This window comes from Dasypus novemcinctus, chromosome 17 (genome assembly GCF_030445035.2).
Source record: "Dasypus novemcinctus isolate mDasNov1 chromosome 17, mDasNov1.1.hap2, whole genome shotgun sequence".
NCBI lineage: Eukaryota > Metazoa > Chordata > Mammalia > Cingulata > Dasypodidae > Dasypus > Dasypus novemcinctus.
The window spans coordinates 59944782-59964195 of NC_080689.1; the positions used below are offsets into that span (position 1 = coordinate 59944782).

The 19414-nt window shown below is 47.7% G+C and overlaps 1 protein-coding gene across 14 annotated transcripts in view; it reads right to left on the reverse strand.

Moving 5' to 3' along the window:
- The window catches only part of ADD2 (adducin 2), a 213747-nt gene that overhangs the window by 23422 nt on the left and 170911 nt on the right, over positions 1–19414 (reverse strand). For all 14 annotated transcript variants that reach the window (XM_058278754.1, XM_012525775.3, XM_058278750.1 and 11 more), the window contains 6 exons: positions 17284–17435; positions 16805–16885; positions 12684–12833; positions 11243–11386; positions 9317–9415; positions 3132–3308 (listed from right to left, as the gene is read on the reverse strand). In XM_058278754.1, the coding sequence (XP_058134737.1) occupies positions 3132–3308; positions 9317–9415; positions 11243–11386; positions 12684–12833; positions 16805–16885; positions 17284–17435 (803 nt within the window). The remainder of the gene's footprint in view (positions 1–3131; positions 3309–9316; positions 9416–11242; positions 11387–12683; positions 12834–16804; positions 16886–17283; positions 17436–19414) is intronic.

Sequence of the window (19414 nt, forward strand, 5' to 3'; positions counted from 1 at the left end):
TCCCAAAATGTTGAGCCAAGTTGTACCTCTACCAGTTTTCTTCCCTGTCCCTCCCTGAATATAGTTGAGTTTCTTTAAAAAATCTTTGGCAGTCAGATGGGTTAAAAATATAATTCTCTATTTTTTTGCTCTTTTTTGATTACTAATAAAATTGAATAAAATTTATTTTATTTTTTTTATTTTTTATTTTTTTAAAGATTTATTTATTTATTTAATTCCCCCCCCTCCCCTGGTTGTCTGTTCTTGGTGTCTATTTGCTGCGTCTTGTTTCTTTGTCCGCTTCTGTTGTCGTCAGTGGCACGGGAAGTGTGGGCGGCGCCATTCCTGGGCAGGCTGCTCTTTCTTTTCACGCTGGGCGGCTTTCCTCATGGGCGCACTCCTTGCGCGTGGGGCTCCCCCACGCGGGGGACACCCTTGCGTGGCACGGCACTCCTTGCGCGCATCAGCACTGCACGTGGGCCAGCTCCACACGGGTCAAGGAGGCCCGGGGTTTGAACCGCGGACCTCCCATATGGTAGACGGACGCCCTAACCACTGGGCCAAAGTCCGTTTCCCAATAAAATTTATTTTAATGGTCACTAGAATCTTTTCCTTTGTAATTTGTCTATGTGCTTTGTCCATTTTTCTTTGAGATGCTTATCTTTCAGGTTGATTTGTAACATCTATTTGTACTTTACAGACATTAATCTTTTGACTGTCACAGATATTGCAAATATTTTCCCCCTTAGTTTGTCATTTTTTAAAACCTTGTTAATGGTGGAGGGAAGGGTCTATAGAAACATAAATTTTGAATTTTTAAAGAAAGTCATACCTGTTGATATTTGTCATGATTTCAGACTTTGCTGCCACACTTGACGAAGTCTTCACAAGATTATCAAAAAAGTATTCATTAATTTTTTTAGCATCTATTTGACTTCACTTTTTATATTCAAAATTGTGATAAATGAGGAATTTATCTTGTAAAAGTGGCTAGCAGTCCATCTTTTTCCCACTGATTTATAAAATGCCTGCTTATCATATGCTAAATTCTCATATATTTTCAATCTCTTTCTGGATTTGCTACACTGTTCCTTTATCTGCCTCTCAGTTCTGCTCTAGTTCTACACCATTTAGTTACTAAAGCTTTACAACACATTAGCCTGAGGGGGAACAAGTATCCTTAATTGCTCTTCTTTTGCAAGATTTTCCTTGTCATGCTGAATTTCATCTGGAAGAACATTTTGTTAAGTCCTTATACCCTGTTCCCATTTTTGAAATAATTACATTGACTTATAGTTTAATTTGGGAGAAAGTGATCTCTCTACCCTATTCGGACTGTCTAACCAAGAAAAAGTTACAGCTCTTCACTGATTTCGGGTTCTCTCTGATGTCTTTTACTAGTAAACAGTTTTCTTTATATAGGCAATCCTTAATTTAAAGGATTTTGTCACATCTGCAAATGGGATTATTTTCTCCTATTATAATCTTTTCTATGTCGTTAATATTAAGATACAAGAAAGCTATTGATTTTTGCATATATTTTTATAATTGGTCACCTTAAAATATCCTCATTGTTTCTAATATTTCTTTTGGTTGATTCCTTTGGATTTTATAGGCATGTAGCCATATTATCTATAAATGATAACCTTGTCTCCTTTCCAATATTTATAACTCTTATTCTTACGCCTCACTGCACTGAGTTGAGTTCTCAGAACAATATAGGATAATAGTGCTGAGAGCATGAATCATCCTTTGTTTCTGAGTTTAATGTAAATTCTTCTAGTGTTTCACTTTGATACTGGCTCTTATTTTGAGAAAAACCATGTTAAATAAGTACCCTCCTGTCCTATTTAACAACTATTATTTTTATACATTGGTGTTGAATTTTTATCAAATACCTTTCAGTATTTATGAAGAGATAAAAGTTTTTATCCTTTGGCTTGTTCATATCATAAAATACATTTAAAAGATTTATAATATTGAACCGTCCTTGAATTCCAGAAATGAACACTCATTTCAGTAATTATTGCATATTATTATCCTAATATTACATTGGATACTATTTGCTAGTTTTCATACTGCAATTTAATTTGACATTCAAAGTGAGCGTGGTCTACTTGTGTTATAATTGTTATGGGTTTTGGTATCCTTCTTTCACTCTTCTCTAAAGCAGTTTAAATAGCATAGAAACTGTCTGTTTCTTAAAGGTTTGAAACAATTCCTGCATGAAATCCCACATGGTGCTTTATTTTAGCATAGATTACTCAGCACATGCAAGTTCATGAGAGTTGCATTTTCTTTGTGGATTGTGCCTTACATCACTATAAAATGACATTCATGGTCACCTTGTGGAGATGATTTGGAGGAACTGGAGATGTGGATTTAAGTGCTAATTATTGCAAAGGTCCAGATATGATAAAAACTGTTCCAGCATGGTACAGTGAGGATGGGGAAATGAATAAGATATAGAAATGTCACAAAGACAGAGTTCATCTTTTACTTCTCTGAGTGATCTAAGAAGTTTATAGTCTCTTCCTATAACTAACTTCTCATTCTATATGCTTTCTTCTCATTTTTAGTCCTTTGTTTATATATCCCATATCATCAACTAAGCCCCTAAGAGAAGGAAGAATGTCTTAAAATTATTTTGTATCCTTTAAAGGACAGCTCACTCCTAGACACATACAAAAGTTATTGGTTCATGTATTAAGAACAACAGGATATTGTTCTAATGCTGTTAACAATAGAGAAATTAATGGTATTAATGCTTTCTGCATTAAAGTCATGAGATTAGGAAAAAAAGGCAGAGGTAATTATTTAGGGGGAAGTGAGCTATGCTACAATATAAAACTGGGTCTCTGATTTTTACTGTATTATTACTTCTAATTCTAACAGATATCTTTCTACCCCTTCTCCAAGGAGCACTATCCAAGTAGGATGACACCCACAACCCTTAGAAGGGGATGGTAAACGACACTGTTTAAGAAAACTCAACTACTATTAGAATGACCACAGATTCTAAATCTGTCAATAAGGCTTCACCATTTAACCACGGGGAGGGCAGTTCTCAGGCTCACCTAGCCTTGTGCTGACCGGTTCTGAGGAGCTAACTCCCAATGGACTGCCCTGGAAGGTGATGGTAGGAGACTCACCAAGTTGTCCAGCATCCTCATGAGGGCCTCGAACTCGTGCTCCCCCAGCCGGCTCTTCTGCATGGGCCCAAAGGTGCTCCCCGCCCACTGCACGGAGCCCACTTCGTGTCGCCGGTGCTTCTCCTGCTCCAGGAGGATGAGGTTCTCCACTCCCCCAGCGCTGGACAGAGCAGACACCTGCAGCAAACAGCAGAGAGCCCTCACCTCACATGCGTGTGTGAGTGCACACACACCCACGCACATCCTGAGCTTACGTGTGATGGAACAAAGGGGAGTTGGGGATGAGAACTAGAACCAGAAACAACTGGGAAACAGAGCTGGACTCGGCTTTCTCCTCCTGGAGAAAAAACCACCCCAAGCTTGTTGGACATGCACCCAAATCCAGGTTAAGAGTTGTTAGCAGTTTTATTCTTTTCAGTTCTTAGGCACTACAGTGAAAGAGGAAATAGCAAATGTTAAATATTAAAAATAACTAGGGGATTTGAATCTCTGGACTGACAATATGATAGCCAGCCCCTGAGGCTCAACAGATTTCAGCTCCTACACTCTGATTTATTGGACTAACCCCACTCAGCTAAGATGGAGTTGAAGAATGTCAACCACCACACCACGGAGCCTAGAGTGCCTACAACTGCAAGCAGGAGGATTGCATCCAGCATCCATGTGGAATCTAAGCCCCCTCTTGACATAGATGTGGAATGGACACAACCAAGCCAAGGTCCACAGGAAGGAGGAATATAGTAAGGATTAGAGTGGACTTAATGATATTCTATTCATGAACTATTGTGGTTAATAATCGAGAAAATGTGGCATTGGTGTGGAAAAAGTGGCCATGGTGGCTGCTGGGTGCGGGGAATGGGAGGAAGAGATGAGATGTGGAGGCATTTTCGGGACTTGGAGTTGTCCTGGGTGGTGCTGCAGGGACAATTGCCAAACATTGTATGTCCTCCTATGGCCCACTGGATGGAACATGGGAGAGTGTGGGCTATGGTGTGGACCACAGGCCATGGGGTGCAGCGATGCCCAGAGATGTACTCACCAGATGCAATGAATGTGTCATGATAATGGGGGACAGTGTTACTGTGGGGGGAGGTGGGGTGGGGGCGGTGCGGGTGAATGGGGACCTCATATTTTTTGAATGTAATATTTTAAAAAAAAATGATTAAAAAAAAAATAACACAATACAGGGAAGCGGAATTGGACCAGTGGTTAGGGCATCCATCTACCACATGGGAGGTCCAGGGTTCAAACCCTGGGCCTCCTTGACCTGTGTGGAGCTGGCCCATGCACAGTGCTGATGCATGCAAAGAGTGCCGTGCCATGCAGGGGTGTCCCTGCATAGGGAGCCCCACGCGCAAGGACTGCACCCCATAAGGAGAGCCGCCCAGTGTGAAAGAAAGTGCAGCCTGCCCAGGAATGGCGCCGCACACACGGAGAGCTGACGGAACAATAAGAAACACAGATTCCCATGCCGCTGACAACAACAGAAGCAGATAAAGAAGAACACGCAGCAAATAGACACAGAGAACAGACAACTGGGGCAGGGGGGATGGGGAGAGAAATAAATAAATAAAATCTTAAAAAAAAGCAAGGATTATAATAAAAGAAACGTAAAACCAGACTTTAAAAACAACAACAACAACAACAACAAAAAGAACACAATACAGAAGATTGGAAGGTCATCCAGGATACAGACCAACTTTAAATTGTGATCATTTCTGGGGAAGAACTTGAAAATGAGCTTGGAAAGGGCCCTAAAAGGGACTTCACCACTTGTCTGTAATATTTTATTTCTTTAAGAGGAAAAGATCTGAAGCAAAAAGGCTGTTAATATTTCTTAAATCTGAATAGTGGGTGTGATATTATTATCTGAATTTTTCTGCATGAACTATTTTCCATACTTTTAAAAAAGTCACTTGAAAGAAACAGGATGACTTCTAGGCCAATGCAATTTGAGTACAGCCTGACTGAATGAATTCACAGCTCTAAAGGAAAACTGCTTCCATCCGTAGTGGGGTCAGTCAGTCAAGGAAATCCAGAAAAAGGACACAGATGTGAGGTTGAGAATGCATGGCCAGGCACATGCAGGACCTAGACACTTCCACCAACAGATTTAGGGTGTTTGTCCCTCTGTCCAGGTTCCAAGGGGAGGCGACGGTGCAGGAGAGAGCAGGCAGTTTCCTTGAGTATTAGTGCAGGAGGCATGTGCCTGCATCAGCAGATTTCAGAATGGTCCTAATAAAACACTGGATTAATCTAACTCACTTCCTTGTTTTCTAATGCCATGCTCATCCAATGGTACATTCTACCTATTCCCATGTAACCACCACTCAGATATAATTGGTTGTAACTTGGTTTTCTGGATAGCTCTAGCTACCAAGGGAGATGGTGGTTGCCAGGTATTACAGATAGAGTCGGGTGCTTTTCACTGTACATTACTACCTTAGCACTCTGATTACTACTTCATTTTTCCACGTGAGCTTGCTCATTAATGGGGAATTGCTCTGATCATATAAATTTTCAGTGTTTCGGCTTTTGTGATGGTTGTTTTTTACTGAAAACAGAAGGATCCTATTTAGCTTTCTGAAAAGGGGCAGGTTTATGAACCCATGAGGATCTGGGATAGATCCCAAAATGTGTTAAATTCAACAGAATACCAAATGCCTATGAGACTTCTTGGAAGTTAGCCAGGCCACCCTCCCCATAAGCCCCACTGCTTATGAAAGGGGAGGCAAGAGCCCTCATTTTCCACACCCTCTTCATCTAAGACAAGTCCAATCAGAGGCTCTCTGTTTATCTTAAAAAGATCAACTCCATACCCTGGTAAAGACACTCTCATGTGACTGGATCTTTGAATTGGAACTGGCCTTAGAGGTCATTGATTCCATCCTCCCTTGTCCAATATCTTTGTCTAATATCCTCAGAAGCCGGGTGACTCCATGCTTGGAGAATACCCTCTTCCACTTTGTCCAAAGGTTAGAAGGGCCACAGTGAGATGGTCTGGATTACATTCAGCTGGAATCTACCTTCTTATGTTCACTCCCTGGCCCAGTCCTGCCCTCTGCTGCCACGGTTTCAATTCCGAAGTCCCTCACACAGAGCACTGTGGCTGAACACGAGGGAACGTGGCCTCAGAGGTAGCCAACTGCCTGGCAATCACGCAAGACTCCTGTCTGGCCAGCACAGAGCTTCAGCCTCTGGTCTGACCCTCTCTGGGACCCTGAAATCCTCATGTGACATGCCAACTCCCTAAAGGGAGGGCATGTTAGCAGAACTTTGCCATCCAACCCCTAACGCCCTGCAGAGGTGGCACAGCACAGTATTTAAGTGCAAGGAACCTGGAGCCAGGCTGCCTGAGTTTGAACCCTGGCTCTGCCCCTTATTCACCATCCGATCTTAGGCAGCCTATTTATCCTCTCTGCACCTCAATTTCCTCATCTTTAAAATTAAAATAATAGCACCTATCTCATGAGGATCATTTAAAGTAATATTTGGGGAAGTGGACTTGGCCCAATTGTTAGGGCGTCTGCCTACCACATGGGAAGTCCGCGGTTCAAACCCCGGGCCTCCTTGACCCGTATGGAGCTGGCCCATGCGCAGTGCTGATGCGCGCAAGGAGTGCCCTGCCACGCAGGGGTGTCCCCTGCGTAGGGGAGCCCCACGCACAAGGAGTGCGCCCCATGGGGAGAGCCCCGCAGCGTGAGAAGTGCAGCCTGCCCAAGAATGGCACTGCACACACGGAGAGCTGACATCTTGACATAACAAGATGACGCAACAAAAAGAAACACAGATTCCCAGTGCCGCTGATAAGGATAGAAGCGGTCACAGAAGAATACAGTGAATGGACACAGAGAGCAGACAACTGGGGATAAGGGGGAGAGAAATAAATAAATAAATCTTTAAAAAGTAAAGCACTTAGAATACCACCTGGTGCATAGTAAGTGTCATATAAATGTTTTTGATTAAAAATTTCTGAGATTTCACCATGAAAGGTAGAGAAGCAATGTCCAATGGGGAATGGCCAATATTGGAGGAGAGAGAGAGAGAATTGCCTATATCCTTGTAAGAGCTGCCTCCTCCCACCTCCTACTCCCTCCACCAGTTTCCATGGCAATGGGTAGCAGATGGAGAAGAACTGCTTGAGCTTCTTCCCATCTGCTTGCAAGCAAAGCAGGAGCTGCCTCTCCCAGCTGGGGATGACCCAGTTTCCTAGAACCCCAAACTGATGCGGGAGCAAAGAGAACACAGCTCCAAGGAGAACAGAACTTCCTCTTAGCCTTGAACCATTGAAAAGACTGCAGCACATTCACTTGCTTGCCAAGGTCACCAAGGTGGGAACAACCGAGACTCAGGGATGGCCATCACACCCAAAAATGACCTGGCCAGGGGCTGCAACCCCGACAGCACTGGGAGATCGCTCATACCATGGCTCTCACACCCCAATCCACCACACCTCTGGTCTACTCTTTTCTGTTTCCTTTATTCCTCCTAGACTCCTCCCTGTCCTGCCGAGTGGGGGGGAAAAAAAAAAAGACCTCCAGAGCTTGTCCAGGGAGTATCTGCTCCATCACCTGATGTTCTCTAACAAGGTCACATCAAACCAGTTATGAAAGGAAAGTGACAGCAGGCAGGTCAGAGAAGCAGCCAGGAGGGCCGTGAGGGGCAGCGGCTGGCGGCTCTGTTCTTTGATCACCCCCCGTTTCTAGATGGCCATTCTGCCCTTGGTTAAGTTGCACCACAGTCCCTTTTTGGGGTCTGGAGACTGGGAGAAGCGTACTTCACAGTGTCTGGGACTCATGGGCACCTTCATTTGTTTCACGGCTGGGCTGTTTTCACAGAGATGAGATTTTTCTTTCCATGAGCTAATTTCTCATGGTAGCCTTTTCTGACAAAGAAAGTTGGGGAACTCTTAAAGAGTTCAGCTGTGGGGAAGGGAAAGCCGGCAAGCCAGAGGCTCTGCCAGGCTCTGACTGTGAGCAGTGGCCGTGGCGCAGGGCCAGCATCCCTGGTTGGTGGGGGCAGCCATCTCAGCCCTGCTGTCTCCCCCTTCCCCATGCGACTCCGCTGCTGGGGCAAATTTCACACCAGTTCCTCTAATGCGGCTCCATCCCTGTTTTAACAACTGCCTTTGCAACATATTCCTTTTAGAACTATTGAGAAGGCACCGCACGTGGAACCTCCATTGACCGATACTTCTGGGCCAGTCCCTGAGAGAAAAGGCAGGGACCTTCCTATGGGAGCTGCACTGCCCAGATTGGCCAGCAGAGGGCAGACAGGATGCCTAATGGGTCCTGCTGAGCCCTGACTTCAACCGGATCAGTCGACTTCCCCCACTGTCAACTGAGTCCTAAAAATACCACCAGCGACATCTCTCCTTATCTGAAAAACCCTGTCCTCACAACCACCCTGAAGGAGGCTCACAGAAGCCAAGTCCTTGCCCAAGGACATGCAGCCCAGAGCCAGGAATGAGGGACCCCAGGTCAGTAGCCTAGCGTGTCTCCCCAAGGTTGTGCAAGGCTCACACTCACCCGGACCAACTTGCTGCATTGAAGGGACAGTGTACTTGGCCTGCCCAGCACAACTTGTTGTCAGTGTTCCTACTGCTTCTCCATCAGTTCCTCCAGATGTCCCATCATTACTGGTACTTCCCCACCTTCCTGCCCCTTACCAGTTAGGGGAGGTTCACCATGAGCTCCCTGGATGTCACCTTGGAGCTGCCCTGGCTGTTCAGCCTGCTCTTGACTCCTCTTTTGGACTAGACCATGCTCCTGGCCTTTGCATACCCCACTCCCACGCCCTAAAAAGACCTTCCTGCATGGTGTCTATTGGACATAGCCAAGTGTGGCAGGTACACCTCGAGGTAGCATGGGAACAGTTTTCCCATGACCTGACCTCTCCAGATGGCCAATGGATGAGCCCACGCAGTTCTCCATCCTGGGCACTGACCCTCAAGGGTTGGGTATTGGTTGCTGGATGATGGTGACAGATTTTTTAAAAGCCATAGAACTGATTCCAAGTGTGAAACTTTGGAAAGACAAGGGGGTGCCAAGGTAGAGAAGTCGAGCAAGTGCTTTTAGATGGCTAGGCTCAAAGGACTCCCTAAAGGACAGCTAATGGGGCTGCTGCCTTTGCCCACAGGCCACTGTCACAACTCCTGGGCCTGCTTCCCGGAGGAACTTGCTCACCTGTATCTCACATGCAGCCTGCAGGTGGAAGACCTTATAAAATGCTTCCTCTACGGTGTCACCTAGAGCAACCACTCCATGGTTTCTTAGCACCAGGATCTGTAGAATAAATAGCGAATTAAAACTTCAAGCCTTCCAGAGGAAGAGATCCGTTCTTCTATTTGGGTCAATTTCCATATTCAATCCCAGAGCTTCCCACCTCCACCTCTTATTCATTTCCCCTAGACAAACACCCAAATGCTATCCACACATGAACTTAGCCCAAAGCACCCACCCTACGAAACTGAAGATGCTTTTAAAAACTGAGACTAGTTTGGTAGATTTCATTGGGCAATGCCTGGGTTTTTGGTCTTAGAGAACTCGGAAGTCAGAAAAAGCAGTATCCATGTTTAACATGAGTGAAATTATTTAATGTCCAAGGTCCAGCCTCAAAAGCAGACCTCTTGCCCCGTGACTTAGTCTACTTGGGAGTCAAGGGGCCAGTCCCCTGAGAGGTCAGGTTTCTGCTAAGTCATGTGGTTGGACACAGTGAGACCCCTGCCAGGTCTGAGAGCCTACAGTTTTATGAGGGAGGCTGCGATGCCCTTCTAATCTAACTCACTGATTGATTTTAAACATGAGGAAACAGCAGCCAAAAGAAACTGGAGTTCTACTTCTCAGGGGAAGAATCTGAACTACCCAGGTGTTCTCACTTTTTGTACAATGCTTCAGGGGCAGGGTAAAAACAGTAGCCAAAAAACCAAACTGTTTATACCAAGGGCATGACTCCCCCAAGGGCCAAGTGCACGTTCCCTGCCAGAAACTTTTCCTTGTTAGCTTTACCTTCAGGAACTCTCTAGAATGAGATGACACCTAGCTGGGAACTCAGTCAGATCCACGTCTCCAGTTTTTCCTTGAAGGAACCTGGGCTGAGGCACGGGGGCTCTACATAGCTAAAAGGAGCTAGACTTTTTTTCTTCTCAAGTGCCAGAGAAATGGAAAGAGATAATGTCTCTGGCCCACGAAAGGTTTTGCAAATAACAAATGCCCCAACTCTCCGATTCTTGTAGGATTTCACAGATGAGAACATCTCATCCCTTGCCTGGTGTTGCCAATTAGAGACTGTCATGGAGAGAAGAGCAGGGGTTGCTCATCTCCATGTCAGAGAGGGAGGATGGGGACACTCAAATGGAAATGACCCAGGCCATGGGAGCCTTGCAAAGATGGGGGCGAGCCCCCATCAGCCCAGGCTCAGGCCCCGCAGCTCTGCCAATACTAAACTGACCACCTCCAATTACGTGCTGTTGTCAATTAGATCTTTAGCAATAATGAGGTTCCGTTCCCTATCAAGTTGGGGGGAAAATGATAACACTCAAGTTTGGAAAGACTGCACAGAAATAGCATTCTTATATACTAGAAACATAGACACTCTGGAGGGCAATATGAATGGAGTTTTTAAAAATGTATATCCCTAGGAATTTATCCTAAGGAAATAATCTCAAGCACACACACAAATTTAGCCAAAGGATTTTCATCAGTGTTGGTTACATTAAAAGAAAATTCTGGGTAAAATAAAAACAAAAACCCTTCAATATCACACCATAGAGAACTGTTCAGGTAAATAGTGGCACAGCTGTTTGTACAATGAGATATGATTTAGTAATTTAAAAATGATATAGAAAGATATTGAATAAGGTAGAAAGATATTTATTCCGTATTGCTAAAGGGGAATAAAGGAGAATATAGTTTATGATCCTAGTTTTGTGAATATATGAGAATTTGTTTAGAGTATGCACTAAAATCTCAGGGTAGTACAACAGAGATTTTTATTTTCATCTTTTTGCTTATCTGCAACTTCAAAACATTCTCCAGTGAACACGTGTCACTTTTGTGGTGTTGGCTGTTGGCCATTCCACCCAGAGCATTTTCCCAGAGAGCTGAGCCAACCTTGCAGGTGGGTCCAAGGCACTTCTGCAGGCTGATCCGATCTGCTTCCTGCTCCATTTCCCCGTTGAAGTCGTAATAGGCCATGTCCCCCACCAGCAGGGCATTGTGGGAGACGGGCAGGAGGCCACACTTCATGGCCGACACCTAGAGAGAAACATCAGGGATGGCAGCACCCGCAGCGTCTCCTGCAGCACCTCCGGGCCCCCGGCCAGCCCTCCACCTCCCTCCTCCCAGGCACAGTCAGGTTCTACTTTGGGGACCCGCACTACCCTTTGACTCTTTCTCCACCTGGCTCCAGTGCCTGGGTTTCCTGCTGCTCCTAATGTCTTCCCATCACAGTTTTAACAGCAGCCATATCAATACAGCACCTGTTAAAACTACTGGAAGAACACACTCGAGAGGCCTGGGCTTGCTTCCCTCCTCCCCTGAGCCGTACTTAGGATGCTGGGAAGAGGCGGATGCGGGGGCATTTGTGTCAGGCGTGGTGTCGGGCAGGTCCAGGTCTCCTGGGATGGGCTCATGGAAACCTTCAGCCTTGGCATGTGGGCAGGATAGGGCCACTAAGGAGCCCTGTCTTACTGGAGCAGGGCAGTACACGTGCCTGGGCACTGGGCCAAGACAGAGGTTGCAACCCCCACCCTGCCTTATATTAAAAGTAAAAAGCACAAATTGGTTTAGAAAAGCCTTTCATGCCCACTGCCCCCCCAAGTCAGCCACGGGCTCTGCGGAGATGTACAATCAGCACAAACGTTCCCTGGACTCTCAGTCCAGATTCTGGAGGAAACAGCAGGCCGAGGGACACATCTGCTGTGCCCCTGTGTGGCTTAGCATTCTGTGGGATGGAGCAAGGGCTGGAGGGACACCCAGAGGTGGTTGTCTGCTCTCTTTCCAAGTGACATTGTAGTATCTTAGGTACACGTGGAGAAGCTGCCAGAGAACCGGTGGGGGTGGGGTGGGGTGGGTGGAGAACAACCTGCTGCTTGAGGCTTCCTTCTACTCTCCACCCCCCTGGGCTAAGAAAAAAAGTGGGCACGGTCCAGGCATGCCCCATCTTATCTTCTGTCCAGGTATCTCCTCTCCAAAGTCTGGCTGTGCGAGGGCGGCGCCGGCCCATGGCCCCGCAGGACCCAGGGGTGCTGTAGCCTGGGTGAGCACCCCAGCTTGTGTATGTAGCCAGGGGGCACGCTACGCATCTGAACTTTGTCTCCCCAGACCAAGACTTCTTAGGTAGAAAAATGGGGAAAATGAGGATCCCCATCACCTTGGCCTGAGTTCCAGGAAATCCTTCCAGAACTGTTTTAAATGATGACATGGCTACTAGCTCGGGCAGTGTATGTCTTTTCCTCAGGGACTCAGAGAAGCAGGTAGCCTGGGTCTGGCTGCCGGTCTCGGGAGCGAAGTGCTCGACGCAGAGCCCCCGGGCTGGGGAGGACCCACTCACCGCTGCCGTGGCCGGGGTGTGCAGGTGGATGATGCACCGCACGTCGGGTCTGGCCGCGTAGATGGCCGAGTGCAGACAGAAGCCCGCGGTGTCCGCCGGGAAGCAGCTGCTGCCCTTCTCCACGACCTCCCCCAGGATGTTCACCTTGACCTGGGGCAGGGAAGGAGAGGCCAGCGTAGGGCAGGAGGGCAGGCAGAGGCCCCACGCCCGCCCGCCCACGCTCACGCAGGCCACGCCCTGAGCAAAGGCCGCGCTGGGACCGGAGGGAAAAGTCGGGCTTCCGGCCCTCAGTGAGTTTATGTCTACTGGGGAGACTGCCAAGTAAACGGGGTTAAAATTCAACCTGGAAAAGGGCAGAGCACCGTTTCTCGAGCTTTACGATGCACACGAAACCCCTGGAAATCTGACTCGGTCGGTTGGGGTAGGGCCTGAAAGTCTGCATTCCTAACAAGTTCCCAAGTAAGGCCCACGCTGCCAGTCCATGGACCACACTTTCAGTATCACAGAGTTAGGAGAGAGTCATCCAGAGAATTCCTAGAAGGTGACAGAGAAGTCTGCATTCCCAGCCCTGAACAAGGAGATCGGAAAAGGCTTCCTAGAGGAGGTCACATTTAAGCCGATCCTCTACCTTTAAAAAAATTTTAATCACACACAAAGGTAAATAAATAGTATAATACACACCCATCTACCAACCACCCAAAAGCTAGGTCTTAAAGGACAAGGAGAAAGTAGTCACTGGTCTTGAAACCTGCTTTTGACTTCAAGGGACTGGTGGGTGCTATGGTCAAAAATTGTGTGTGTGTGTGTGTGTGTGTGAGTGTATCTGTGTGCCTGTGTCTTGTGGGAGCTTGGAAAAGAAAAAGCAGCTCTGCCAGCTGGAGGCTGGCCTGGCACCCTCAGCTTGGCTGCGGTGGGCTCTACTTCACAGAACACTCACACCAGAGGTCACTTTGTGGCAGTGGTACAAGACAAAAGACCACTCTCCAATCAGATCCAAGCATGGACAAAACCAAGAAAACTGTGCAACCCCAAAAATGCCCACCATCCCCTCTCCTGGCTGCCAGGAGCTACTGCTGCTTCTTCACCAATGGCAGCTCTAGTCACCATCCATCCCCTCTTCCTGTCTCCTAGATCAAAATTAATATAATCTCCAATCATGGAATTGCCCCCGCATTCAATCCCAGGCAACTTTCCCTCCATAACACAAACCCGACCCCTGCAGCAAGCCCCTGCTGTTACTCACACTGGCCGGCACCACTGGTCAGCACCTTCCTGACCACAGGTGCTCCTTGGTAGCCACAAGGTAGATTAGTTTTTTAAAACCAGCAGTGTTGTCCCTTAACACTGAAGCACCTGGTGGTGAGGGTGCTGTGTAGCTGCGTGTGACTGGGAGCAGCTGAGATGGGAACATTTATGTTTCTATGTTCCCACAGTTTAAAAAAAAAAAAAAGAGCAACTAAAGAGACAATGGAAATTAAATGCAACACGTGATCTCAGACTGGATCTAACAATGGAGAGAAGGCTCCCAAGGATATGGTTGGGATGTATGAAAAAATTAGAATGTAGGCTTTAAGCTTTGTATCAATGTTAAATTTCATGAACTTGATAACTGCACTAAGGGGAATATAATATAAGGTGAATATCACATTAAGATGAATAACAAGTAAACATCTTTGTTCTTAGGTAATGTACACGGAAGTAGTTGTTCAAGGAGCATGATGTGCACAACCTACACCCAAATGTTTAGAAAACATATAGATAGGGAGAGAAATAGAAAGAATGGATGGCACAGCAAATGTGGCAAAATGTTAAAATTGATGGATCTGGGTATCTGAGGGGGGATGGAGTTTGTCGGAGTTATTCTGTATGCGTTTTGGATTATTTTGGTAACTGTCCTGTAAGTTTGAAATTATTTCAAAATAAGTTTAAGAAAAAAAGGCTGAATTGCCCAGGCAGCCCCAGTGTAGCAGTCAGGGAAGTTCCATAGTTTGCTCCTCACCCCCACCCCACCCCCGAGGGCAGGGACAGACAGAATAGGTAACCAGAGACGACAGACTGACTCTGGTATGGGAAGACAGACATGTTACTGCCATCATTTGCTTATGCAGAAACAGCAATAAGATGCTCAACAAATCTCCTTTTACGAGTTCCACTTTAAGTGCATTTTACAGAATGAACCTGACTTTAAAGCTGTGTGGCCCCTGGGAGTGCAGCACCTCTCACCTCTGGTATTTTAAACCTGTGAGTGCTAAACGCTGACCCTTGGTTCTCACGCTTCAGCCCAGCCCCCCATTTCCTCGGATGCGTGGCCAGCCCAGAGTTCCCTGTCTGGAATGGCATCTCTCTGAGCTCATGTATTCCTTATTGCATCTTTGGATGTGTATCTGTTGCCACTCCAGGTTCTCTAGAGCTCAACAGGACAGCTGTCAGCCACTTGAAGACACAACCCCGCGGGCACAGGGCTTGGTATGTAGACATTGCCATTGTGCAAATTTGGAAAAATAGCCCAGTGCCTGGACATACAGCCCAGTGAGCGGAGCAAGGATGAAATTTCACTCTCCATCATCAACCAGCCAACCTTGTGCAGTACACGAACTGCACAACCACACGTGGCAGCCCTATGTCTACACACTCTCCCTGAGCATCTCATGCCCATGACTCCCAAACCTGAGTCACTAGACCAGATCACTTTCAAACCTGGGATAACCGAAGGCCAACTGACTTCTCCTGGAATTCCCACAAGCTCCTCAAACTCAATCCCATACTCCCATGCCAAATGACCATTCGGTCCATGAAGCCGACAAGCCTAGAATCTCCTTCCCAGCTTACTGGCCCAATGCCAGGCTTCATCCCAATCAGTTACCCCGCCATCCGTTTGCCTCCACACAGTTGTGATCTTTCTACAATGGAAATCTGACCATGTCACTTGCCTCTTTCAAATACTTCAGTGGCTCTGCGTATCCAACAGAATAAAGTCAAAGTCCCTTAATAAGGCATTCTACGCCATTTATCATCTATCTCCATCCTGTCGACAGCCTCACCCCTAGATACTGAATGCTTGAGCCGAATGCAGCCATGCCCCCATCCTCCCAGATGCGCAGAAGCTCACACGTACCTGGGCTTGGCGCATGCGACACCCTGCCGAGGACTCACCTGCCACCCCCAAACCACTCCCTGGTGCACTGGCCTAAGTCCATTTACTCCTGTTGGCTCACAAGGACCCCAATCCAGCACCAGGGTTCCAACCTAGAAGCCACCTCCTTCATCCCCTCCACCTCCTACAGCACCCAGGCTGGGTGCCCCATCTCCAGGCTCCCCAAATTCCCTCTTTCTCTCCTGGAGTGCTCTTCACTCTGAATTTTCATCACTGATCGCCTTGTCTGACCCACACCACACCACAAACTCCTTCCAGAAGGGCCTGTGCCATCCTCATCCTGTGGTCCCAGTTCTCACTTGGCTGTGACCTCTTTGGTTGACCTTGTGCAGGTCACCCTCTCTGGGCACCAGTGTCTTCCCCTGTACCATGGCCTTGGCTGTGACTTTGTCACCCTGGACCTGTGACTGAGCAGCTGGGCTCTGCATATGCACACACCCCAGGCCTGGCAGAGGTCCCCACGGGGGCGTCTTCCTCTCCCAGATGCACGGTGTAGCTGTAGTTCCCTCACTGAGGCAAGATCAGGCCCCTCCTGCTTCTAAGACAGTCCTGCCTACCGCTTTTTCCTCCCACCTGGAAACCTTTCCTAAAAGGAGCAGGAGTACTGAAAGGCGGGCCAGAGGCGATCTCTGACAGTACCAGGGCGAGATAACCCTCTCGTGGCTTTTTCTAACACAGAGCCCCATCCATGAAGGCCTCCCACTCCCAGCCTCTGTGGGCCAGTCTCAGGCTTCACCATCCCACGGACCTGCTCAGACCCCCACCCCCATCGCAGTTGCTGCCTGCACCTCACATGGGGCCTCTTGGCCACAGCAGGCAAGAAGCACTTAGTTTGCTGCCATGTGTCTTCTCTGCCCAGACAGACTGTGAGATGCGTAGGGGGAGGAGGAGGAGAGTGGTCAGCTGGGGAAGGACCTGTCACGGGAGGGCAGAGGAATGGGCAGGTGAGACGCCAGGTTGCACTCACCAGGCTAGATGCCGTGACTTCGCTGCAAGAAACCCCCTTAGGGCTAATCAGGAAGTGGTCCTGCTCCTTGCTGACTCTCAACTGGAAGAAAGGCACAAGTTAGTTCCCCGGACGAAGGAGGGAGAGGGTCATTCCAAGGCCACTGTTTGAATCCCTTCTTTCCCTGAATCCACTGCACCTGAGTCTTTCTCCAAGGAGCCCACACCTCTCTCTGCACCCATGAGAGATGAGAAAGACCCCTCCTTTCTTTGGAGCTGAGGAAATGAAACTGCTGCATGAGTCTGACTATGGTCAAGGGCAGTTCCAGAAATCAGGTTCAGGAGTTCTTGGCTCCCCATCCAGGGAAGAGTCCACTGGGCAGTTATCTATTTTAGGTGGCCACGGTGGGTAGAAACCTTGGACGGCCGCCAGCAGCACCGCAGGAATGCTCCCTTTGACTTCTGTGGGCGCCACCCCCCACTCCACAAGGTTGTCCTCACCGTGACGTAGGTGTCGCTCAGCTGGGCCCAGCCATAGAGGTCCAGGAGCCGGTAGACGCTGCTGATCTTGCACCGCATGAGCCGCTCGCCCTTGGCCAGGTTCAGGGGCTCGGCGGTGTGGAGGTCGTTGATGGGCGTCATCATGGAGAGGTCTGCAGGGGCCGGCAGGGACAGGCGCAGGGGCTCCCAGCTGCCCTCTCCGTCCTGGCCCCAGGCCCCCCCAATTCTCAATGGCACCACAACTGCACGAGAGATGCTCCCGGGCAGTGAACCAAATATTCTTTGACCCTCACGGCTGAACTGGCAGCCCTCACACAGGAGAAAATCCACAGAAGGGATATTGCTGCCCAATAAAGCCCTCTGCCTACTGGGGGAAGAGTGGCATTGCCTTGGGTCAAAAATCATGGCAAGATTCAAAGCCACTGAATGAGGGGTTCTGAGAAGGCTAAGCCTACCACAGAACCTAAAGATGAAAACTGAATGAAGGCCAGAATAAATTTCTGAGCAGAAATGTGGGCATATTTAGTTAAGTTTTAATGAGGAGGTTACTCTCGCTAAACCTGCTATCATCCTATTGTTTTAACCATGCCATGAAAAAACACCTTTTTCTGATTTGGAAACAAAGCATATAGAAAGCCAATTGATCCGGGAAGTAGATTCAACTCTTCTACCAAGAAATGAATTCCCAGAGGTTAGTGTGTCTGCGGCTGCCCGAGGGCTTGAGGCTTTAGACGGGCACTTCTGCTCCTGTCCAGATATGCAGTCCCTTGGTTGTTTTATGGATCGTGCTGGGAATTGTTTGGTGGTGTGGATGGGATTTGGAAATGGGCCTAGAGGGTTGATAAGTCTTGTCTCCAGGGCATCCAAAGGGTCTAGGAGTTGGCATCCGTCTATCCCATTAAGCACGATGACCGATGCCTGTCACTGCAGGAAGGCAGGAGAGGGCGTCTGAACCCAGCGCTCCAATTACTCAGTGTCTAGGAACCAATGAAAGAATCGATAGCAAAGGATTCCAGTTTAAAATGATGTCTAGCTTGAACTTCCTGATGCTGCCCTCTCCCAGCTTCCCACTTTAATGGATTAAAATGCTCTGCCAAAGCTTTCTCATCAGCCCTATAACCCTTGCTGCAGCACAAACTAATGCAAGTCCCATACCAGGTTTGCCATTAGTTGAAATGATGAGATGTTCTGTAAAATGTGAGCACAGACTGGGTGCTGTGGGACCCACACCCAGCAAGCAGAGCATGCCTGGAAACTCCCCAGGTCAGGAAAATGTACCCAAAGGTCTGTGCTGATCCTGGGACACCCCTCTAATAAAGGGAGCTGACAGGGACAGCAGTGGTCCAAAGGCCCAGTTAGATAGGCAAGAACAACAAAATACCAAAGTCGAGGATTTGTCATTCAATTTGAGCAGTCTGGGATTCCTTCCACCTCCCTATGCATTCCCAGGCAAGAAACTGGCCTCTTTGCTTCATTCCTGATAGCAAAAATGGGAGACATATCAAATGCATAAGGCTCCATGCAAAGCCAGGCAGGTGGGGCTGTTTTCGGGAGGGTCTTCAGAGTTCTTTGAATCCTTCCATTGCAGAGAACTATGGAGTCTCAGGGATGACCAGGAAATCAGAATAGGTCTGAAAGCATTCCCTCCATCCCATCTTCTACGTCCTTATCAGAGAGTCCTTGGCCCCTGTAGATCTTTGCTCTAAGCACCATAGGACTGAGGGGCAGGAGAAGGAAACAGGGGGACTGCACAGCAGCGCCCAGTCCTCTGCTCTCAGAGACTTAATATAAAGAAGCTTATTACGACTGGACTCACAAAAGTGAGGACGCCTGAGGGTTTTATTCTGTTTATAACTCAGATCTAACCAAGCCATTTATCAAATACTTAAGAAAACAGAAAAAGATGAAAACTCACAAAACCCCAGAAAGCCAAGACTAAAAGAAATACTAATGCCAACACAAAACCACCTAACTCTAAGGAAAAGGGAGTTAGTTGGAGAACAGACATCTGGGCTTGAACCCATGACAGTCAGTACTTCCTGTCTCCACATCCCCCTACTTTGCACAAATCAGATTTTCAGGCATCTATCTGTCCTCCTGAAAGATGCTAATCAGTAAAGCAATAAGACAG